This window comes from Vipera ursinii, assembly GCF_947247035.1.
Source record: "Vipera ursinii genome assembly, chromosome: 1".
Lineage (NCBI taxonomy): Eukaryota > Metazoa > Chordata > Lepidosauria > Squamata > Viperidae > Vipera > Vipera ursinii.
This window is the reverse complement of record NC_139512.1, coordinates 70,836,972-70,861,557: the sequence shown is the minus strand read 5'-3', so window position 1 is coordinate 70,861,557 and position 24,586 is coordinate 70,836,972. Positions and strand designations below refer to the sequence as shown.

Sequence of the window (24,586 nt, the reverse complement as noted above, 5' to 3'; positions counted from 1 at the left end):
TTGGATGTGGCATGCAAAGTGCAAATCTCAGTTAAAGAACTACAGGTAATCCTTGACTTACAACAGTTCATTTAGGGACCATTCAAAATTATAACAGTGACTTATGGCTGTTTCTCACAGTTACAACCTGTGCAGCATTCTCACGATCATGTGATCAAAATTCAGATGCCTGGAAACTGATTCCTTCTTACGACCGTTGCAGCATCCTGGAGTGTTGTGATCAACCTTTGCAACCTTCTGGCAAGCAAAATCAATGGGGAAGCCAGACTCATTTAACAGCCAGGCTACTAACTTTTCAGTTCCAGTGATTCACTTAACAACTGTGGCAAGAAATGTCATAAAAAGAGGCAAAACTCACTTAATGATTGTCTCACTTAACAACAGAAATTTTGGGGTCAAGGACTGCCTGCACTTCCAAGGCGGGGGGGGGGGAACGTGGAGCACTTCCAAAGCACTTCTAACATGGTGTTGCATGCACATTCATTAACTGAACTTCACAATTTGGGATGTTGTATAATCACAAAGTTTCTCTTTCTTGGTCAAAAAGAACAGACTCAGACACATATTTATAATTTTTGCTACTGTAGTTGGAGAGTAAAGTGTCCTTTAGTCTATTATACAGTATTTCAATTCACACACACACACACACAAAAAAAAAAACCTGCAGTGGTTGAATAGGAGCACCTTTCACTGATCCTTCCAGTGGCTTAAGAAACGAGTGATTTAAAAAGAACAAAGAGAGAGTTAAGTGGAGCTTGCTGCTGGTCTGAGGGAGGAGAAAGTGAAGCTCTAGTTTTAGTTCCATTTTTCAATATTAAAAGGAGATACAGCTTTGGAGGAATGGGAGAGAAGGCCTTCTGCATGTGTGACTGCAGACAAAGAATTAAAAGATCTCCAGATGAAGAAGCATCTGTCCCTCAATATGGCTTCCTTTCAGGGCTGCTGTGTCACATTCCAGAGATCATCGTACTTTTTTGCTTTATTTTCACAATATGGAGAACGTCAGCTCCAGAAGTTTAATCTCAGACACATATCGATGCAATTCTAAATGCTTCTTTAGGTGACAGCAGCCCTTTGAAAAAGAGGCAAGGGTTTCATCTTGTCCTGGCAAGGAGGCTCCACAGGTTCTTGGTGAAAAGATTGAGCAGCTGCAGGAGAAGATGGAGGAGCCACCATTGGGGCAGGGGGGGGGAAAGGTTTGAGGGTTGCTTCCATGGGCAGAGTTCAGACCCTTGTATGCCGGCAGGTTCGCGAAGGGCCTGGGGCTGAGGCAGCCGCAGAAGTCGATGGCGATTCCTCGTCCGTTGTATCTCCCTGCTCTTCCTTATGAAGGCCAAGGTTGATGTGAGTCTGCAGAGCGGCAGGGGTCAGCCATTCCTTGGGGAGGCAGCTTTGCAGAAAGGGAATGCAGGAGCTAAAGTAGGCCAGGCGGTTCACCCAGCGTGGGATTTCCTTCCCACAAAGGATCTGAGAAATGACAGGGAAACAACACACATACAAAACAATTATTGTTTGATTTGCAGGTAATTTGCTACTGCCTCCTTGTCTCCTTTTCCCCTGGCAAGAGGGGAAAAAAACATGGCCTTGACCATGAGGCGTAGAAGCAAAAAAAGAATCCAATAATTTTTTTTAAAAAAGGTAAAGGTTCCCCCCCCACATGCGTGCTAGTCATTTCCAACTCTAGGGGCCGGTGCTCATCTCCGTTTCAAAGCCAAAGAGCCAGCACTTGTCCGAGGACGTCTCTGTGGTCATGTGGCCAGCATGACTAGACGCCAAAGGCGCACGGAACGCTGTTACCTTCCCACCGTAGTGGTCCCTATTTTTCTACTTGCATTTTTACGTGCTTTCGAACTGCTAGGTTGGCAGAAGCTGGGACGAGTAACAGGTGCTCACTCTCTTACGTGGCACTCGGGATTCGACCCGCCAAACTCCCAACCTTCTGATCGACAAGCTCAGCGTCCTCAGCGTCCTAACCCACTGCGTCCCTTATTTACTAACCAATAATGGATGGGGAGCAGGATGGCCTTTCAACACATTAGCCAGCAAACCTTAATCTATGTTTAATCCTTATACTGAAGAATCTTGAGAGTTAAAAATTACTCATCCCATTGATACCTGAATGTTATTATTTTTCATCTTAGCACAGACCTTACAATTAGCCTGAAAGTGGGGTTGCCTGTGGGAAGGGGGTCCTCTGCTGTGAACATCTGTGCAGAGAAAAACATCTGAAGAAAATGGCAGGATACCATATAGTTTATTCTGCATGCACATTACAGAAATAGAGCAATTTTCTTCCTGCTGTGCTAAGAGTGTATAGTTCAAAATGTGATGAATGTGATGAACACAAGTCCTGCATTGCATACCAGGAAACCTTATTCTACGGTGTACAGTGAAAGATTTAATGAGTATTTGATTTCCTTCCAAAAGCACTTGGCCAAGAGCTTTCTCTGGTCACATGGTTTCTGGTTTTAGGATTGTCAAATCCCCCCACCCCCCGCCCCAAATCTAAGCTCTCTACTGTCCTTTGTGTCTTCCCTCCTCTTACACTTAAGCACAGCACAAACATGCTTGTTGCTTTCTTCTCTGCCAGGTCATCAGGTTGTCTTCATTTCATCCCCAGCTCATGCTTGAAACTGCTTAAAGTTGTTGTTGACTGATCTGGAACAGTGGTGTTTTCCTCATTAAGCAAACAACAGGCCCCACCAGGTATTTGGTTTTTTTTAATTTGTTTGTTTTGCTGTGGATGAAATCTGCATTGCTCTGTGGCACACTCTGATGACCCTGAAGGTATGGGATGAATCCAGAGTCTTTGGGGCACTTCAGCAAGTAGAAGCATACCCTTTCTGCTCTGGCCCCCCACATGCTAGCTTACAGGGCACTGAAACAGGTTAGTTCCTTTAAAATGGCCTCTCCCTTGCACCCAGTAGAACAATAGCTGATCAGCAGTGATGGGGGGTGGAGAGGCTGTACAACAAAGGTACTCTCTTTTTGCTGCTTCTTACAGGAACCTCCTCTGGACCTTTTAATTGTTGTTCAGGATGCATGAGTTTGAAATCTCCTTACTAAGTAGAGTTCAGAGGCTCCTTCGGTCTTCTTTGCCCCCACTCCCACCCCACAAAAAAAAGGTGAAAGAGCATAGATATAAAAAGCAAAGATATGTCAAGGGCCTGACTGTGTGCAAGTTCCACGTTAAGCTAAAGTGGAAGGGGGAAGCCAACCAGTATTCACAATATGATCTGGAGCAAGAGAACACCAGAAAATCCTGAACCCCTTTGTTGTGGAATCAGAGAAACTGTGGGCTGAACTTAAAGAGGTTGTCAGAGATGAATGTGACCGAGAGATTGCCAAAGACCGAGAAAGAGAAGAAGGTAAGCTGGAAGTGCATATGCTTTATGGGTTATATAAAGACTTTCAGTTATGTCAATCCTTTTAAGCTGGGGGGATGTGCTTAAAAATATGACAATTCCAGAACATCTGGTTCTCCTCACCTGTACATAAGTCAGAAAGCCACTATATGTACAGCACATGGTGAAACAGGCTGGTTCAAAGTTGGCAAAAGAGTGAGACAAAGTTATATACTCTCCGCTTAAGTACTCCATCTACATGTAGAATATATATTGAGGGAACTTGGATTGGAAGAAGATGAGTGTGATTTTAAATAGCAATAGCAATAAATGTACATACCACTCCATAAAGCGCTGCCTGAGCAGTTTATAATGTCAGCATATTGCCCTCCAACAATCTGGGTCCTCATTTTACTGACCTTGGAAGGATGGAAAGCTGAGTCAACCTTGAACCCATCAGGATTGAACTCCAGGGCTCTTTTTAAAACTGGAGGAAATAACATCAATAACCTATGCAATGCTGATGACACTATACTCTGATGAATGCAAATGATCTGCACGCTCTACTAATGAAAGTCAAGGAGCACAGGAAATACTAGGATTAAGATTAAATATAAAAAGACCAAATTAATGACACAGGCATAGCAACCAGCCTTAGAATTGGCAATGAAGATATTAAAGTTGTGGACAGCTTTTCCCTTTTAGGATGAATTATCAACAGTGAAGGAAGAAGCAGCCAAGAAATTCACTGCAGAATAGCACTTGGTAAAGCAACTATGAAAGGCTTGGAACAGATATTCAGATGCCGGGAACTATCTATGCCTACCAAAATCAGAATGATACAGGCAATCATTACTACACAATACTCTATGGAAGCAAAAGCTGGCTTTGAAGAATTAGGATAGGAAGAGTTTTGAAACTTTTGAACTTTGACATTGGAGAAGACTCTTGAGAATATCACATATATCTAAGCAAATAGGCATACGAGACCAGGCTCAAATTGTCATATTTTGAACATAAATGTCGGACAGATTTTCTCTAGAAGTCTATCATTCTAGGAACAATGGAAAGAAAGAGAACAAAAGGATGACTAGCAGCAAAGTGGATGCATTGAATTACAACAGAAATGAATGCAGTATCAAAGGACCTGAAAAAACCAGTTAGAGACAGATCCTCCTGAAGAAAAGGTATCTGATTGGTCACTAAGAGTCAATTCCAACATGTTGACATATAATCATTAATCATCAATGCATCTAGAGTAATTTGTCTTGCACACCTATAAATCTGATACATTAAGTGGAGCCTTGGTGGAGCAGTGGGCTAATGCCTCCTTAAGTAACACCAGCTGCCTGCAATTAGTGCAGGTTCGAGTCCCACCAGGCTCAAAGTTGACTCAGCCTTCCATCCTTCCGAGGTAGGTAAAATGAGGGCCCAGATCATTGGGGGCAATAAGCTGACTTTGTAAAAATGCCGCTTGGTGGGGAGGGGGTGAAAACCCTAATAAGCAGGCATATACATAGAATGAAGGCTATTGCTAAGCACATTGATTTGTGCTTTAGATTGTAAGCCGCCATGAGTCTTCGGAGAAAGGGTGGGATATAAATGGGATTTATATATATATATATATAAAAGTGAACTTCTCCCAGAAGAATGAAGCTGAAGCCACCAGCCTGAGGATGACGGATGAGATTTCGTCGAAACGTTGCTCTTATACCTTCAATTCTACGTGGGGAAAAACATATATATATATGTTCCTACTGTGCCTTCTTTCATTCTAGTTTAAGTGTTAACTTGTCTAACATAATACTTCTTTTCTTTTCTTTTTCTGTATCATTACTCTACAGTAGTAAGAATATTTCCTATGGGGGAATAATGATTTGCTCCCTTTAAAATGCCCTTCCCTCCATTTTTGTTTACAGAGTAAATGTCCAATAGACACTAACACTTGGTCTCCCCAGTCCCCTGCAGGTGCTCATGCATTAATGACTGACCTCCAAAAAGCTAAATACATTGATCTTGGTTAAGGTTTGGACTGGAGACCAATAGGAAATCCCATAGCTGGAGAGAAGATAGAAGTTGACAAAGCAGTCTGAAAAAAGGTACTGGCAATTCTCATATTGTTGCCAAGATAACTATATGTAGTCACCAGTAAGGTAAAGGTAAAGGTTCCCCTGCACATGCGTGCTAGTCGTTTCCAACTCTAGGGGCCGGTGCTTATCTCCGTTTCAAAGCCAAAGAGCCAGTGTTTGTCCAAGGACATCTCCATGGTCATGTGGCCAGCATGACTAGATGCCAAAGGCATACGGAGCGCTGTTACCTTCCCACCGTAGTGGTCCCTATTTTTATACTTGCATTTTTACGTGCTTTCGAATTGCTAGGTTGGCAGAAACTGGGACAAGTAACAGGTGCTCACTCTGTTACGCGGCACTCAGGATTCGACCCGCCAAACTGCTGACCTTCTGATCGACAAGCTCAGCGTCCTAACCCACTGAGCCACCGCGTCCAGTAGTCAAACTCAACTAAACCTTAGCTTTTGGTAAGCAAGAGGGTATTATTTAAATTAAACATACTGTAATGCTACAAGCATACTGGATAGGTTTACATATAACATTGGGCCAGAACAAGTGAACACTCAAAATATTAGCTTAGTCCAATTTGTGAGCCCAGCCAATTCCTTCCTAAATTCTGCTCATGATGGGCATTTTGGCAAAGGATCAAGAAACAATATGATCCCTTTGGGTCATTTTTTAATGACTCTGTTTTCATGTTTTGTTTTATTATTTGCTTAGTGTGCCACATTTATAAAAAAAATAATTGCTCTTTATTAATGATACGTATGCATCACCCTCAGATGATTGCCAAGCAGGCTGCTATATAAATCAATCACTTTTACAATCCCCAGAATGGGAACCATGGTGCCAGTCCCTTAAAGAAAAAGTTTTTGTCACCAAGAGAACACTGCTTTCCATAAGTCAATCAAATCAAATAGAGCAAAAAACAAAACAAAAACTCAAGTGCCTTCCAGTAACAGCACTTGAGTCCTCCACTGATGTGTAATAATTTCCAGCTTAAGGTACATTTATTTAGCTCCTTTCAGAAGCTTGAGAGAGAGAGAGAGAGAGAGAGAGAGAGAGAGTGAAGGTACAGCAAATGAGAAAATGCCTTGAGATGCTTAATTCCGCCTCAATATCCCACAGACTCTTTTTTTTGGGGGGGAACCCACATCACACGCCTACACAGCCCAATTTTCCACTGCAAAAGAAGTTTGAATATATTTCAGTAATCTGACCTCTGAAACTGCAGTTCCCTTGCAGTCGTCTGCATGAAGCAATCAACCCCTTTTTCCATTGCAATGCTGCTACAGAATAGGCGTCGTGCACTTTCTGGGAAAAGGAAAATTAACTTGTTCCTCCTTGCCGCTTGATTCTGTCTAAGTTCCCCTAGATGTCTACTAGCCTTATAGACCCAGGTCTGACTTGTGATGCATGTCTCTATCCCTGGTCAGCAAGAGACTGTGACTTGATATCTGTAGAAAACCAAGTGTTAGGGATGGATTTTTGTGGTGGGGAGGAAGGGGGGGGAAGAGCCTTGGTGGAGCAGTGGGCTAATGCCTCCTTAAGTAACACCAGCTGCCTGCAATTAGTGCAGGTTCGCATCCCACCAGGCTCAAGGTTGACTCAGCCTTCCATCCTTCCGAGGTAGGTAAAATGAGGACCCAGATTGTTGGGGGCAATAAGCTGACTTTGTAATAATGCCACTTGGGGTGTGTGTGAAAGCCCTAACAAGCAGGCATATACATAGAATGAAGGCTACTGCTAAGCTTGTAAGCCGCCCTGAGTCTTCGGAGAAGGGTGGGATATAAATGTAATAAAAATAAATAGATAAATAAATAAACTGTCAGAGCAAACAAGTTTTTCATCTGTGGTCCTAGAGACCATCGAGCAGGTCAAAATGAGTGATCCGGCCTTTTCCTCTTTTCCATTCTCATTATGTTAAAAAAAATGCACAGCAATTTCATGACTGTCCAGAGACACATAAATAACTCAGGAAACGGGAAAGTGCTACGAATGAAACTGCAATTGGTGACCTTTTCTGTGACACTTCATTTAGATTTCACCTACAAATATCAAAGAGATCAGTGTCAAGAGAAATGAGATGTGGATTTGTTTTTTTTTTCCTTCCTTCCTTCCTTCTTCTTTTTTAAAGAGGAAAGTATTTGATCCTTAACTATCTGATAAGCCCCACTTAATAATTTCAGCGCTCAAGGAAAGCAAATGAATGCCACTTTGTTCATGGAATCTTCATCTTAAGAACACATCCACCAAGAGAGTAATTGACAGTAGCAAGAATGGATTGATGTGTCAGTTGTGTTTGGCTATGGCAGGGGTGTCAAACTCAATTTCATTGAGGGCTGCATAAGCATTGCGGTTGCCCTCAAGGAGCCGGGTGGGCATGGCCTGGGTGGGTGTGGCCTACTGGGTGGGCGTGGCTAGAGTGCATATGGCCTACTGGGTGGGCGTGGCCAGCTCTACATCGTTCACATCAAGGGTGCCTATGGGGGCCTGGGCAGGAGTGGGACAGATCTGAGGGTCTCTGGCAGAAGGAGGGTCTCTGGGCCAGGGCCAAGGCAGTGGGGGCCGTTCCCTCACTGTTTCCAGGATGGCTTCGCGGGCCACATGAAACCACTTTGCGGGCCGGATCTGGCCCCCGGGCCTTGTGTTTGACATGTCTGGCCTATGGTTACAAAAAAAGGATGCAGGGGAATCACTGGCCCTCTCCAGATGGACAGCTGCCAACACTATCCACTAAAAAATGTTCTTTCATTCCGTCTTAAGGAATGTTTGGTGACAAGAAAAAGAAGGCGGCAGACAAAATATTAGAAAAGACGAGAAGATTCCAAAGAATAGAAGTCAGTATATTATTTCCATACATTTCCATGAATAAAACAGGACAATTGCCCAGAAGAAATTTGGACTCTGAATTACACATCATCTTTTGAAGATAAAGGTTGTAAGAAAATATCAGGGTGAGAAACTGTTTCAGATTGCCTGGATCTTGCCCTGAGTGTAAAAAAAATCCTCTTGGATTCTTAACGAATAGAGACCACAGATACTAAACGTGACAGGGTGGAATGGGATCAGTTAGGGTTCTCTGTGGTGTTATGATAAGTGTTTCAGCCACCATGATCTAATCATAGTGGGAATTGTTTTGGCCCAAACTGCCTCACCAACATTGCTGGAGGATTATAAAGTAATACCCAGATAAGGAATAGAAAGTGAGTTCACCTCTGCCAGAGCAGCTGAGAAGTGATTACAATTCTTGTGCATGAGATGGTAAGCGTTGCCCTTGTACTCTTTGCCTAGTTCCTCCATGATTTTATCCACATCTTCTTCAGTGAAGTCTGTGGTGCCCAAGGCAATGGATTCTCTGGTTGAGAGAGAGAGAGAGAGAGAGAGAGAGAGAGAGAGAGAGAGAGAGAGAGAGAGAGAGAGAGAGAGAGAGAGAGAGAGAAATAAATAGGAAAAGTCAATGACAGGAAATGGGCAGGCAAAAAGACACACACCAGGCATGCTTTGAAAGTGAATCCCTGCAATGAATTAAAATAGACCAGCTTCTTTTTCTGGCTTCCACATCAGCTTGAAAGAAGATCCTCCTGCTGAAAGAACTGGATTAATGTTGAAGAGTGAACCTTTTAAAGCAGCAACATCTTTTTTTCAGGCTACTTTAATGAAAAGTGGAAAGGAGGCCTGAATCACTTCATCCAAATCTTTTTCAAACTGCACTATGCAAACACACACACACACACACACACACACACACACACACATCTCAGTCTGTTTATCTGCCTGGTCTATCTAATGTTTAATAAAGCCTCCGGGCACAGCAGTACTACACATTTAAATATCCTTTTAGATTAATTCACCATAGCATTCACTTTAAAATCCCAAATAACTGAAAGCCACTGTTCTGGTCTGGTCTGTATTTATATTCATCTTAAAGAAATAACAACACATACATAGGGTGTAAATAGTAGTACCACTATAATCATTTAGCATTCACATATCACATACTTTAAAACAAACACCTAATGTCTACAGATGTAGGGAAATTATTGCAGGCTGCAGAAGGGCAGCGGAAACAATTGTTTTTCAGTCTCCTGAAACAAGCCATGATAAACCACCTGTTCAGCATAAGGTCAATCAGTTAATTGTTGGCTATTAAAATGCAGCTGACATAACCAAGCCAGGGGAATATCATGCAGGTTCAGAGCCAATGGGAAAGGAGGATTTTTTGTTGTACACAAGCTCAATCCAATGAGTGAATTTCCTTGTAAATAAAAGGGAGTTTGGACATTGCTCTGGGCTCTCATCCCGAGATAGAAAAGACTCTGTCTTATTTTCATGAGAGACCACCACATGCACTGACTATTTTAATACTGAATTTACATGCTCTTGGGGAAAAAGCTATCCCTTCCCCCTCTGCTTCCCAGCTCAAGGCACTCTACTCAGTGCCATGATCCACAGTGGGAGCAGAATGCAGTCGGTGGGAAACACTTTGGCAATGCTGGCCCTTGATTTCAGGGGCTGGGTTTGTTGCCCAAGATGTTGCTGAGCAAAATTCCAGACGATGCTTTTGACCAAGAAAGCGGTAGGTGGCTTGGGTCTAGGTTACCTTCTTCTCCAGACAGAACCATCCTTTGCAATCATCTCAAGCTTTCCACTACAGATATTAGATGGGTGGCCTTTTCTTAGCTGCTCTGGCTCCTTGGAGATGCCTGCTTTCCCAAAGTTGGGTGACCTCCGTGCTCTTTGCTAGCAACAGAACAATGGAGATGGTTGCCTGTTTGGGCGTCGTGGTATTTTGCTGAGATGTTTTTGCAAGGCTTACCGGTACTTTTAAGCTTAATTAATTCTTAATTGTTAAATTCATTTTAGTTCTAGGTCTTAAATCTTTCTTTCTTGATTATATTAGGTGCCACCCATCTTGTCTAGAGGCGATTCAAATTAATTTGGGTTAATTGTTTTACTTTTCAAATTGGTGGCTAACAATGGTTTTTACATGAGCCACCCAAAGTCTGCTGAAAGGGAGAGACGTTCAGTGATGGGATTCAGCCAATTTGTGCCAGTTTGCCAGAACCGGTAGCTAATTTTTTGTCGTCCAGGTCCAGAATGGACTTCCGGAAGTAGCATGCACACAGAGAACCAGTTGTTCACATATTTGAATCCCACCACTGCACACATTATAAAGTAAATAAACACATCTGAATTACTACTTTTTCAATAGTGGGGTCACAGAAGACTTTTTTGAGCAAATCTATTCAAATTTCCATGCAGTGTTTTGAGTATGAGATAAACTTTGTGTCATTTTCTCCTTGTTTCAAAAACAATGTTATATATACCATGTTTATGTTGCAAATGGTTCATTCGGTTAGCCCTGGATTTTGTATCTCTCTGTGCCTTGTGTTCTTGTCACTGACCTATATTGTCTAACAAAGCAAGCAAGCAAAGCGGGACAATTACAGGGAGACTCTGTGTGGCAGCTAGCACCCCAGCTTGCTTTTTCTAGAAATTCCTCTCCCCCTTGAAATGTATTTCTCCCCCTCATCCAAGGTTCTTCAGGCACATCATAAATTATTTATTTCAGAAGCTTCCAATATTAAGACCGAGTAGCTACTCTGCTGCCTCCCTCAGTTTGCTCTAGATAGGTTAGATAGGCCTCCATATTCAGGCATTAGTTTGTCCCTTCCACTTCCTCCTGTTTCTCCTTGGTGATTTAATTTACTATAGCTTAGCTTCCAATTTGGTGACAGCTGCAGGGATGTTCCTGCAATTCTTCCACATAAGAGACCTGGGGGTGGAAGACAACTGACCCTGAATCTAATCTTATTCCTCCAGTGACAAAGAAGCAATCTGGTAAGTCAGAGGATTGACAGTTCAGAGCATGTCCCAATAACACAAGGTGAGATTGTGCAGCAATATTAGTTGATAGGCTGTGGGAGGAAAATAGGTATTCACCATAGCAGTTTAAGTGGGGGAAAAGATGAATCTAGGGGAAAAAAGCACGTGAGAACTATAGCTTGTCTTCTTATGCTTTTTTGACTCATTAATTCACCATGGATCTGAATTAAAAGAATGCCAGAATGGGTGCAGTCATTCAGGAAATAGAAGTAGCAAAGACTTTTTGTTACAGATGCATGTTATTGTAGATGAATTTCTATATGCTGTGCATCTCTTAGTATTGCATATAGTGCATTCTTAACCACCCGTACACATCACACAGCATTTCTCATTTTATCACTACAACAATCCCATGAAGGAGGTTGAGGGAGAGTGACTGCCCTAAGGTTGCCCAACGTGGGACTAAAAGAGGACTTGAAATTGGACAAGAGTTAAGATTGCCTTCCTTACACTAACTTTTCCTCATTTGGTGCCAATCAAATACAGCCCCATTACCGAAGCCACCAAGGCAATTCACTGTGTTGGCTGGGGATATTAGGGGTTGGCACCAGGTTGGAGGAAGCTGTAGGATAAGACAGGTTTTAATCCTCTCAAATCCACAACCTGCATTGGTTTAACTGGAGTGCCGCCTCTCCCCCCCCCCCCCGTTTAATAGAAAAGGGCTACACTGAAGTCTGGGGAATGAAGCTGAGGACACATTCATTTTAGCAAGATGGAATTTGGGAAGTTCTCTGTTTGTTACCTGTGATGCATTCCTTTTAGGAGTTGTACTGCAGTTATTTTCTATTTTCCACCTTAAAATGAGAAGTTTTGCTGGCAGTTTTCAAATGTCATGGTCAGAAGCAGCTCTGAAGGGTGCAAAATGAGACCTTGGAAGCTTGTCCATAGTATACTTTATAGTATACTATAAAATTAAAGCAACAACCCTACATGACTGCGTATATGCTGATTTTTGCCCGCTTCCTTGGTTCTCAGAAGGAATCAAAAAAAGGAGGGAAGAAAGCAGAAAATGCGACAATGCCCTCCAGGTGGCCAATCCAGAGAAAAGGTAGAAGAGCTCTTACTTGAATTTAAAGGTCTCTCCAAGCTCCACCGCACTGCCTGGTGTGATCTCAAAAATCCCACTGAAAGGATAGGGATGTCCTCCATAGGCAAACTCTAGTAAGAAAAGAAAGAGACTGTAATTAAGAATGTCAGAGCAGCATCTGTGATGGGACTCTGGCTCAAGATAAGGTAAGGTACAGTGTGACACTTTCCACCCACAGTTACATAACTTGCTTCTCTTCCTCCTTCAAAGAGACCAGACTAGTCTGCAATCTAAGGTAAAGGTAAAGTTTTCTAGTTATTATTATTATTATTATTATTATTATTATTATTATTATTATTATTATTATTTATTGAATTTCTATACCCCCCTTCTCCCGAAGGACTCAGGGCGGTGTACAGGGCAATTAAAATACAGCATACAAAAGTAGTTGTGGTCATGTGGTCAGCATGGCTATACGCTAAAGATGCACAGGACACTGTTACTTTCCCACCAAAGTGGTACTTATTAATCTACTTGCATTAGCATGCTTTCAAACCACTAGGTGAGGGGTAGGCAACCTTGGCTCTTTTATGACTCGTGGACTTCAACTCCCAGAATTCCTGAGCCAGGAATTCTGGGATTTGAAGTCCACGAGTCATAAAAGAGCCAAGGTTGCCTACCCCTGTGCTAGGTGGACGTTTGCTGGGACAAGTAACAGGAACTAATGCTGTTGCACAGAGCTCGGATCTTGAACCAGACTGTGTTGTGATTCAGGGTCAGCCTGTGGGTTCGGCAGTTGGGTCGGACAACTCAGAGGAGGAGGGGGGTGTTGAAGACCTTGCTGAGGGGGTTGAAGATCTTGCTGCTGAGAGCCCTCAGCCAGGCCCCTCCCACTTGGTCACCACGGAGACCCAGCTGTGTGAGCCTGACAGTGTGGATGAAGATGACCCACAGCTGGCCCTGTTCAAGGATGCCCCACGCAGGAGGCAGTCAATTAGGAGTAAACAGAGGAAGGCAATGGGGCTCCTTGGAAGGAGGCAGAGAGAAGCCACGCCCTGAACTCTATATAAGGGGAATGTGGGGGAGGGCTGGTTTGCTGAAGGCAACCGCTTGGATAGTTCATGTTTCTTAAAGCTCCTGTTTCTTGGTTTGTCTTGTTCCGTTTGTTTTTGTGGTAATAAATTTGGCAGGCTTTATTCCAGCCTCTTGCCGTTTGTAAAGGGGTTGTCCCTGCTTTTGCTGCAGGGCCGGTAGCAGGCTGGTACAGAACAGACTGAGTTCTCCAGCTGACCAGCCCAGCATCTTTAACCTTTAGTCTGCAAACTACTCCAATGTTGTTGTTGTTGTTTTGTCAAACAGGGCATTTTTGCTGACCTGGCTTTCAGTCAGCATCAATCACCAAGACTGAACGTTGATGGATTTCTGGAATATTCTGCAGCCTGTGCTAAGCCATATAATACCATGTGCAAAAAACAAATATTTAATATGAATTCGCTAAGTATTATTATCACATCTTCTTTTCCAGAATTAAAGGGTGGCAGTCACATTTTCTACATGTGCATGTCAGATGTAAATCTGGGATGGTCAGTTGCTTTGGAAGTGTCATCCAATGCTTGGGTGGTGGTAGTGGTGACGATGACGATGGAAGATGTAGCAGTAACAAGACTTATAACAAAATACTGATGCATGAAAGGAAGCTATGCATGCTATTTGACTCTCCATCAAATGTCCTCTTCTTCCATCCTATTTTCCATTAAATCTTCCAAGATTTAATTGTGGGGCCCTTGAGCAGACTCAACCTCATTGAGCTACTTTAATCCCTAAAGGATTATTTTCCTAATTTTTCTTCATCATAGCTTTGTAATAGAGTTGCTTATATAAGCAACAGCATAAAAATTGTGTAGAGCAAAGGAGAAAATTCACCAGCCTGAAACTCAGCAGAACTTTCAGATTATCTTGTTGCAATTTGAACTTCCTTTGGAATCTGCTCTGAGAGATGAGTCCAATGACTAATAAGGTAGTCAGATTCTGGAACCAGGTGGCAATACATTTGTTCTTTACCCGAAAGCAAGAACTAGCTAGTCTTACTTTCTAGTATTTATTTTTAAAATAGGACACTGCTGAATAAGTATATAGTTTTGCAAATGAGGTTGCATTCGTTCTTGAATTAGTCAGAAACAATTGGGCTAATTATGCCCAATTCTTAGCAATGGCTAGGAATTATCAGAATTGCAGCCCAACAAATCTGGAGGTCACTCACAGCAATGCTGAGTGATGTATCCATTAAAATACAAAGCAGCTTTTGCGTCAAGAGCTAAATAACAAAGATCTCCTTTCCATTAAGAGCTTAAGACAATTTATTTGAGAATCTTTCTTCATGTTATCCCAATAGCGACAACCCTATGAAGAAAATTGGCCAAACATCACCTAATTAGTTTTCATGACTAAAGATGAATTTCAGCCGGGATCACCCCAATCTTAGTCTCTGTAGAGCTATCATGCAGCTCTTGGCTCCTCAAGGCAGCTCACCACTTCCTTATTTGCCTGCACCCCTGAGCTACAAGTCATAAAGCGACCATAGTTCCTCAACTCTTTAAGGCAGAGGTGGGGAACTATGGTCCCTTTATGACTTGTGGACTTCAACTCCCAGAATTCCTTGGAGTTGAAGTCCACAGGTCATAAAAGGGCCATAGCTCCCCACTCCTGCTTTAAAGTGGCTCATAGCTCTTGGAACAGAATGGTGTAAAATTGCAGAGTCTGTAATTTGAGTTGCCTTCTCCCTCCAAAATGGATTCAGCATTTGTAAAATGCAAGAAAAGACAATTTTATTTTGCAGTGAGCTGTTGAAATAAAGGAAAATATCCACACTGCTAGAGATTTTCCATTTCAAAGATTGCTGCCTCCAGTCTCAGTAACTCCTGATGATATAAGGTAGAGGTGTCAAACTCAATAGCATCACGTGATGTATCATGACGTATCGTGACGTTTTTGCCTTTGTGCAGCTGGGTTGGGCGTGGCCTGCATTTGGCCCGCGGGCTGCCACTTTGACACCCCTGTTACCAGGGCTTTTTTTCTCATAGAACGCTCAGAACGGAGTTCCGGCACCTTTTTTGGATGGAACCTTGTAGGGTAGGGCAAGGCGGGTTGTATGACATGTGTGAGTTCTGGCACCTTTTTCTTTTACAAAAAAAGAACTGCCTGTTACAAGGCATTGGCTTACAGTTTTAATGTACCTGATCATATCTGCAGCCATTTTGCTGTTACGGCCTTTGATGTAAAGACTTGGTTCACTTAGTGAAGTGTCTTTGAATCAGGATCAGCCCTGATGACTGTGGACAAATGTCCACCATCTCTGCCTGTCTCAGCAGGAATCCACAGTTCTTTTAAGGACATTTCAATTATCCAGATCCTGTCCATCTGTTGTCTTCCCCTTCTCTTACTTGCCTCAACTTTGCCAAGCGTGGATTGTCATCCATTTGTGTCAGATGCCCTTAGTAGCTGACTGCTGCTTGCTGTTTGTTGCCTCAAGGGAGCCGTCAATCTTCATTCCATCCAGGAAGGACTGATTGATTCTTCTTGCAGTTCATGATCATCTTAGTAACCATTTCCAAATCCATAATTCAAGAGTATCTCCTATCCCTTGCTCCTTATTACTATCTAGTTCTCACGGCCATACATTATATCACTAGAAAAAGCATTACATTAACTATGGTAATCTTTAAATATTTCTGCAATTTTAATCTATCCAGTGGGTTTCCATCTGCACGTTTGCTTTCCTAAGTGACTGCTGCTCTTAACACTTATCTGACCCAGCCCTTCATTTATGTGGGGTGTTGTTGTTTTTTGCAACCTATTAAAAAAAATTACAATTTTAATTCTTCCTAAAACAATCTCAAGGAGACACCACCCTTTTTAAAAGTAGAATATTCCAGCAATTTTCAGGCATAATTCACAGAAAATTCCATACCTCTACCGTAGATCTCAATTCCAGAATGGAAGACTCCAATGCCCAATGTGGAGGTGTATTCATTTATCCAGTACTAGAGAAAGACAGATTTTAAAGCATTTGATGAGAGAGCAATGCTTGGACAGGTTTTTTTTCTTCCTTTCCTTTTATCCTGCAAGCTTTGGATTATGAAGGTAAAATATAAAACCTTTAAACAGTTGAAAATAAAATTGCATAAAAGGTAACACATTTTTAAACATCCTTAAGATTAGCTTAGTCAGCATCTGCTTAGAAGAGATTCAAATGCTTCTAGAAGGGGTACTTCCTGGGTTTTTGAATGCCATGACACATTTCTGGACTGCAGTTGCCTACAATCTGTTGAACAGCAGAACTGAGTTACAATACAGGTTGTGACAGTATGTCAGAATAATCACAAAACCAGTCTTTCACTTGGTAGAACTGTCACTGAAGATCATCAGGGGAAAAGGGTGGAAGACCAGGGCTTTTTTTTTTTTTTTTTGTCATAGAACGCCCAGATCGGAGTTCCGGCACCTTTTTTGGATGAAAGCTTGTAGGGTAGGCAAGGCGGGTTGCATGACATATGTGAGTTCCAGCACCTTTTTCTTTTACAAAAAAAGCACTGTGGAAGATTAATGGGCTTGCACAAGAAAGGGCTGGTGTCCTGAGGTACATACAGCTGAGCAGAGAAAAAGAACTGCTTACTTAAAGTAAAACATACAGTAAAGGAGACTCAAGTGATTTTGGCCAAAAAAAAAAAAAGTTGAAAAGTATTTCACATATTTCACTTGACTGATGTAATGATGACAACTTGTGCTAGCTTACCGGCCATTGTCATCCAAGCCTGCATCTTTTAGCCTGGGCTTCCATGTTCTTTTAAGACTTTTCTTGATAGCTTGTAAAGGTACGTGGGAATGTCCTTGGGAGACAGGCGGGAGAGATGCAGACTGGACAACAGCATCTGTCTAAGACAGGGGTAGGCAACCTCGGCTCTTTTATGACTCATGGACTTCAACTCCCAGAATTCCTGAGCCAGCCAAGCTGGCTCAGGAATTCTGGGAGTTGAAGTCCATGAGTCATAAAAGAGCCGAGGTTGCCTACCCCTGGTCTAAGATGTCTTAGTTGACAGAAAAAGAGGATGGTGTGGGAAACATTTCAAAAGGAAACCCCCCCTAATTTTCTGGAGAGTAAAAGGAAGGGAGGGGAGAAATACTTTCAGTCTAGCAACATTCTGTTAATGTAATCTTATAATAAACAATTAATGCCCCTGCTTGTACTTCTTGTCTGGATTACATTGCTGGGCTAACACATCTCTGCACAAATCTATCAGAAGGAGGATGGGAGTATCAAAGAGAAAACATCACCCCCACCAACACTGGTGGGGCGAGCTACTGTATATGAACAGCAAATCCCATTCCCTTCTAGCACTGAAGATGTTACCTAGCCAGGTAATGAAACATCTGCACAAAAACAACCAAGCTCGAAGAGCACCAAGGAGTATACAAGATGGAACTTCTATGGAACCTTTCTCTGCCATTTCTGAGGCATCTGCATTTTGCTTGGTAAATTTCTGTAGGTCTTTTGAGGATAAGCACTGAGCCTTATTTAGGTGAGAGATGGGAAGGGGAGAAATGTGAAGATAGCTCCTTTTCCTTGCACATTTCTCCTCTGGAGCCCTGGGCCAGCAGATAGGATGGGAGGGAGTAAAAGGCTTGGGTGAACTTCAAGGCAGGGGGCTTCCAGGATTGGAGTGACAGGTAAGGCAAGAAAAGATTCCCTTTGGGTACCTTCACTGTTGTAGAGGAAATGGCATTGGTTGTAGTAAAGGTAAAGTGTTAAGGTTAAGAAGTGTTCTTAATTCTCTAAAGGTAAAGGTAAAGGTTCCCCCGCACATGTGTGCTAGTCGTTTCCAACTCTAGGGGCCGGTGCTCATCTCCGTTTCAAAGCTGAAGAGCCAGCGCTTGTCCGAGGACATCTCTGTGGTCGTGTGGCCGGCATGACTAGACACCAAAGGTGCACAGAGCGCTGTTACCTTCCCACCGTAGTGGTCCTTATTTTTCTACTTGCATTTTTACATGCTTTCGAACTGCTAGGTTGGCAGAAGCTGGGATGAGTAACAGGCACTCACTCTGTTATGTAGCACTCAGGATTCGACCCACCAAAGTGCCAACCTTCTGATCAACAAGCTCAGCATCCTAACCCACTGAGCCACCGCATCCCTACATTATTTCTTAAGGCTTAACAAATGTTTCAAACCCACCCACCCCCCAATGGTTCTTGTATATTTCCATCACAGTCACCTTTCTAACTCTTTACACTCCTTGGTATGGGCAAATCTTGCCTTTGCCAGCAACAACGTAACTGTACAATAAGTGATTTCTTGATCAATTTTCAAATCTTACCTACAGTATGTAGTACACACGCATTGCAATGTTTTTCCCCCAACAATTTAGTCCCAGTTGTGTTAATAAGAGTAGCATTTAAAATAATTTTCAAGCAACTTGTACTGGTTTAAAACTATTGTGATTCTCTTCTTACTCATCACAATGAATAAGCCTGCTAAACAAAGAGAATGAATCTTCAATCTGTGTGTGCTATATAAATTGGAAAAAAGTGCTTATCATGAAGATGGACAATGCTGGGTGAATGGAGTCAAGAGAGGGTTTAGAACTTCAGTACATTGGGACTGTGTTAGGATTTTCTAAGATCAGATTTTTCATTTTTGAGAGACATGCTCAAATTCACTTTTGAGAGAGGCACTCAAATAAATGCTCTTCAACATCTTCAACGATTTGGATGAGGGGATAGATGGGGAACTCATCAAATTTGCAGACGACACCAAGCTGGCAGGAATAGCCAATACTCCAGAACATAGGCTTAAGATACAGGAGGATCTGGACAGACTCGAACACTGGGCACTATCTAACAAAATGAAATTCAATTGTGAAAAAAGTAAGGTTCTACATTTAGGCAGGAAAAATCAAATGCACAGGTACAATATAGGTGGTACCTTGCTCAATAGTAGCAACTGCGAGAGACATCTCGGAGTCCTAGTGGACAATCACTTCAATATGAGCCAGCAGTGTGCTGCAGCTGCCAAAAAAGCCAACACAGTGCTAGGCTGCATTAACAGAGGGATAGAATCAAGATCGCTTGAAGTACTAATACCACTTTACAATGCCTTGGTAAGGCCACACCTGGAATACTGCATCCAGTTTTGGTCACCACGATGTAAAAAAGATGTCAAGACTCTAGAAAGGGTACAGAGAAGAGCAACAAAGATGATTGGGGGACTGGAGGCTAAAACATATAGGGAACGGTTGCTGGAATTGGGTATGTGTAGTTTAACGAAGAGAAGGGTGAGGGGTGACATGATAGCAGTGTTCCAATATCTCAGGGGCTACCACAAAGAAGAGGGAGTCAAGCTATTCTCCAAAGCCCCTGAAAGCAGGACAAGAAGCAACGGATGGAAACTAGTCAAGGAGAGAAGCAACCTGGAACTAAGGAGAAACTTCCTGACAGTTAGAACAATTAACCAGTGGAACAACCTGCCTCCAGAAGTGGTGAATGCTCCAACACTGGAAGTTTTTAAGAAGAGACTGGACAGCCACTTGTCTGAAATGGTATAGGGTTTCCTGCCTTAGCAGGGGGTTGGACTAGATGACCTCCAAGGTCCCTTCCAACTTCTTCTTCTTCTTCTTCTTCTTCTTCTTCTTCTTATTATTATTATTATTATTATTATTATTATTATTATTATTATTATTATTATTATTATTATTATTATCTAAATGGCGGCGCCTGGAATGGCTGCGGCTGCATTGGCTCTTGAAGGCAAATAGTTTTGGGAGGGATAGTAAGGGCTATAGGCCACATGATCAGGAAGATTTTAATGTGTTTGAGCAACATGGTGGAACTAAGGTAACATTCAACATACGACCGACAATCTTTGCTGGCCTGGTGAGTTTCTAGTGGTTTTGGAACTGTTGGTGAGACCGTTAAAAGTCGTTGGCGCTGTTTGAATTTGTTCTGCCAGCAGCAAGATCTGACTGCTGGCCCAGTGATGGATTCTACTGCAAATCAGGGCTGTTTCCAGAGGAGGCAGAGGAGGAGAGGACCTGGAGCTTATGGAGTGAAGGAACTGGATGAGGCTGTCGGCAGGCCCAGAGGAAGAGAGAGAGGCTTTTGGAGGAGTTGGTGGCAGCAGCAGCGTGCTCCAGGGGCGAAAAGAAGCAAGGCCTCTTTAAGGAAAAGGTGGAAGAGTCAGGATCAGAAAAAGGAAAGAAGGTGAGGTTGTCAGAATACAAGCGAATTTGAGGGCTAATCCACATGGAGCCCCATTTCCATCTGTCCTGTGTGCCATTGTTCACTCCCTAGAGACTAAAATGGACAATGTGAAATTTGAGCGTGCCACGAACAAGGAGTATGTATCGGAGGTGGTGACCCTTTGAGAGCTGTATGCAATGAAATTTCATTTTGATGTATGCCGATTGGTGTACATTCAAAGTGACAATAAAGTTATCATCATCATCATCATCATCATCATCATTATTATTATTATTATTATTATTATTATTATTATTATTATTATTATTATTATTATTATTATTATTATTATTATTTACATTACAGATACTTGATCTTCTTTCCTTTCTTTATATTGGAATAAATACGTAGTTTGTGGGTGGGTGGGGAACTCCACAAGGATGAAGATAAAATTCAGGAAGCATATAGGCCGTTCTATTACAATGAAGAAAGTAAAATTAGATGCATGTTACAGATTTAATATTTTCTTAAGATGAAATCTCAACCTTCTGTCACAGATATTGAAGATCTAACCCTTTCTGAATCCCTCTCTGCATTTTAATATGCCCAAGGGCTTATTTCATGTGTTTTCAAGCATCACAAATGTCTAGAAACCTGTTCTGATTGTCAATATACTGATTTTATTTTATGTGCTAGAGTTTCAGAATCTCTGATTCCGATCCTCTGATGATAATGAATCAGTTGGCAAAGTTAGTTAATTTCTCTTGGCTAATCAACTAAGTTGCTGTCAACCAATCCCTCTGCTTCAATGGAATTTTCTTGCCATCTGGATTGCATATACAGTAGCTACCATCTCTGGATGATTCTGATATGTTGGAATATCAACTACTGTAATATGTTGATGCATAATGATCTGCACAATCCACTTTCCTTGCCTTTCTAACTTGCATTATTGATGGTCTGCTATCCCTAGTAGCTCACTAAGTATCTGGTGAGGCATTTTGAATGTACGTTATGGCTGCACATAAAACAGAGTTGTCTTATTATTCAACAAACAAATCCCAAATATCCTTCAAAGGAGGCAGCTGCAACCCACATAATGTAAATTCCTAATTCCAAACAACCTTGCCAGCAAATTTCCACAGCTAGAGAAATGTCTTTCCTTACAGAAAGCCCCCCTCATATTCCTTGGCTTCTGGCTAAGGAAATCAAGGACATTTAGGAATGTCTCAACAAGTGACAACACCTGGTTCATCTTAGGTAGACTCAGAAGCTAAGCTGAATTGGGTCTGGTTACTATTAGAACAGAAGACCTTCGATATGGGTCTGATTTCATTCTTGCCCATAATAAAGAATCTAATCCAGCTGAGTTTCTCTATGAGACTTCTGTGGGGCAGGAGAGGGTGGGGGGAAGGTGGGTGGGACGGTTTTGGGGCACTCAATGTCTAAAAGGTTCGCCATCACTGTACTAAGTATATACTGTACTGTACTGTACTGTACTGTACTGTACTGTACTATACTATACTATACTATACTATACTATACTATACTATACTATACTATACTATACTATACGGTAAAGGCAAAGGTTCCCTCGCACATGCGTGCTAGTCGTTTCCAACTCTAGGGGCCGTGCTCATCTCCGTTTCAAAGCTGAAGAGCCAGTGCTTGTCTGAGGACATCTCCGTGGTCATGTGGCCAGCTGTTACCTTCCCACCATAGTGGTTCCTATTTTTCTACTTGCATTTTTAAGTGCTTTCAAACTGCTAGGTTGGCAGAAGCTGGGACGAGTAACAGGCGCTCACTCCGCCCTCATGGCCATCCACGGCCCACCACAGATTGCCCAGGCAGCCCTGCAGAGCCATGGTGGCCACGCCCTCTGCCTGCGCCCCACTGCATCATCTGCTGCCCAGCTGCCATGTGCTTGGCTTCACTGCTCTGCGCGGGCCGCACCGGGGGGTGACTCTCCTCCGGGGGGGGGCCTGCTGGTGAGAAGGGGGCTGTGGGGAGAGGCAGGGCTGGGGCGACGGCATACATACCCATAGAGAAGGCTCCGAGTGCCGCCTCTGGCACTTGTGCCATACGTTCATCACCACTGTCTTAATGCAAGTGCTGTTTAGTTTAGTTTAGTTTTAGTTTTATTTGATTTCTATACCGCCCTTCTCCCTAGGGACTCAGGGCGGTTCACAGGGCATATATAAATAACAATACAAAAGTTAAAAGGAAATTAAACCAGTGCCCGATTAAAAACAACAATAATAAATACTAAAAATCAATTTAAAAACCCATATTCCCCCATCAGGCCAGACCAGCTAATTCAAATAAGTGGGTCTTCAACCCGCGGCGGAAGGATTGGAGGTCTGATGCCATCCGGAGCTCAACCGGCAGTTGGTTCCATAATGCCGGAGCGCCCACAGAGAAGGCCCTCCCCCTGGGGGCCACCAGTCGACATTCCCTGACTGGAGGCACCCTGAGGAGGCCCTCTCTGTGGGCACGTACTGGGCGGAGGGAAGTTGACGCCAGCAGCAGGTGGTCCCCGAGGTAACCCGGACCCATGCCATGTAAGGACTTAAAGATCATGACTAGGACCTTGAACCTCACCCGGAAGACAACTGGTAGCCAATGCAGCTCGCGGAGCAAAGGTGTAACATGGGAGTACCGGGAAACTCCCAGGACAACTCTCGCGGCCGCATTCTGTACCAGTTGGAGCCTCCGAGTGGTCTTCAAGGGAAGCCCCATGTAGAGAGCGTTACAGTAGTCAAGGCGAGAGGTCACGAGCGCATGAGTGACCGTACACAGAGCATCCCGGTCCTGATAGGGCCGCAACTGGCGCACCAGGCGAACCTGGGCGAAAGCCCCCCTAGTCACGGCCACTATATGGTCTTCCAGAGTAAGCCGTGAATCTAGGAGGACTCCCAAGTTGCGAGCCCTATCCACGGGGGGTAAAAGCTCACCCCCCATAGAAAGAGATGGAACATTTTGAATGTCCCGGGATGCCGGAATGTACAGCCACTCAGTCTTGTCAGGGTTGAGCTGAAGTCTGTTCCTCCCCATCCAGACCCAAACCGCCTCCAGGCAACGAGACATCACAGCGAGGGCATCACTGGGGTGGTTTGGGGTAGAAAAGAAAAGTTGGGTATCATCGGCATATTGATGATACCCAACTCCAAAACCACGAATGATCTCACCCAGCGGTTTCATGTAGATGTTGAATAGGAGAGGCGAGAGAACCGACCCCTGAGGAACTCCACAAACGAGAGACCTAGGGGCCGATCTCTGCCCCCCTGCCAACACCGACTGCGAGCGTCCCAGGAGATAGGAGGAGAACCACTGAAGAACTGTGCCTCCCACTCCCAATCCCCTGAGACGCCGCAGCAGGATACCATGGTCGATGGTATCGAAAGCCGCCAAGAGGTCTAATAGGACTAAGACAGAGGAATATCCCCTATCCCGAGCCCTCCAGAGATCATTCACCAGAGCGACCAATGCCGTCTCCGTGCTGTACCCGGGCCTGAAACCCGATTGGTAGGGGTCCAAATAATCCGCTTCATCCAGGACCAGAGGGAGCTGATGCGCCACCACACTCTCAACAACCTTCGCAAGAAAGCGAAGGTTGGAGACTGGACGAAAGTTGTTCAATACAGCTGTGTCCAAGGCAGGCTTCTTGAGGAGAGGTCTCACCACCGCCTCCTTCAAGACGGTGGGGAAATAACCCTCACTCAAAGAAGCAGATATAACCGCCTAGAGCCAGCCTCGTGTCCTCTCCCTAGCTGCATAAACCAGCCAGGAAGGGCACGGGTCCAATAAACATGTGGTAGAGCTCAGCCTCCCCATAATCCTGTCCACTTCATCAGGGGTCACAGCATCAAACTCTTCCCAGATAACATTGACAAGACCGCCCGTGTCCTGATCGCCAGACTCTGCCCAGCTGGAGTCCAAACCGGTCCGAATCCGAGCGATTTTATCCGACAGATGTTGACTAAATTCCTCGGCACGACCCTGCAAAGGATCCTCCCTCACCTCCTGATTA

General features: G+C 43.4%; 1 protein-coding gene across 1 annotated transcript in view; it reads right to left on the bottom strand.

Annotated features, from left to right (window-relative positions):
- Positions 1–1,071: 1,071 nt before the first annotated feature.
- The window catches only part of LOC310631803 (deubiquitinase DESI2-like), a 110,261-nt gene continuing 86,746 nt past the window's right edge, over positions 1,072–24,586 (bottom strand). Inside the window, exons 3-6 of the mRNA XM_083348509.1 lie at positions 16,297–16,369; positions 12,367–12,460; positions 8,630–8,771; positions 1,072–1,467 (exon numbers count right to left, since the gene is read on the bottom strand). Coding sequence (XP_083204635.1) covers positions 1,225–1,467; positions 8,630–8,771; positions 12,367–12,460; positions 16,297–16,369 — 552 coding nt within the window. The 3' untranslated portion in view covers positions 1,072–1,224. The remainder of the gene's footprint in view (positions 1,468–8,629; positions 8,772–12,366; positions 12,461–16,296; positions 16,370–24,586) is intronic.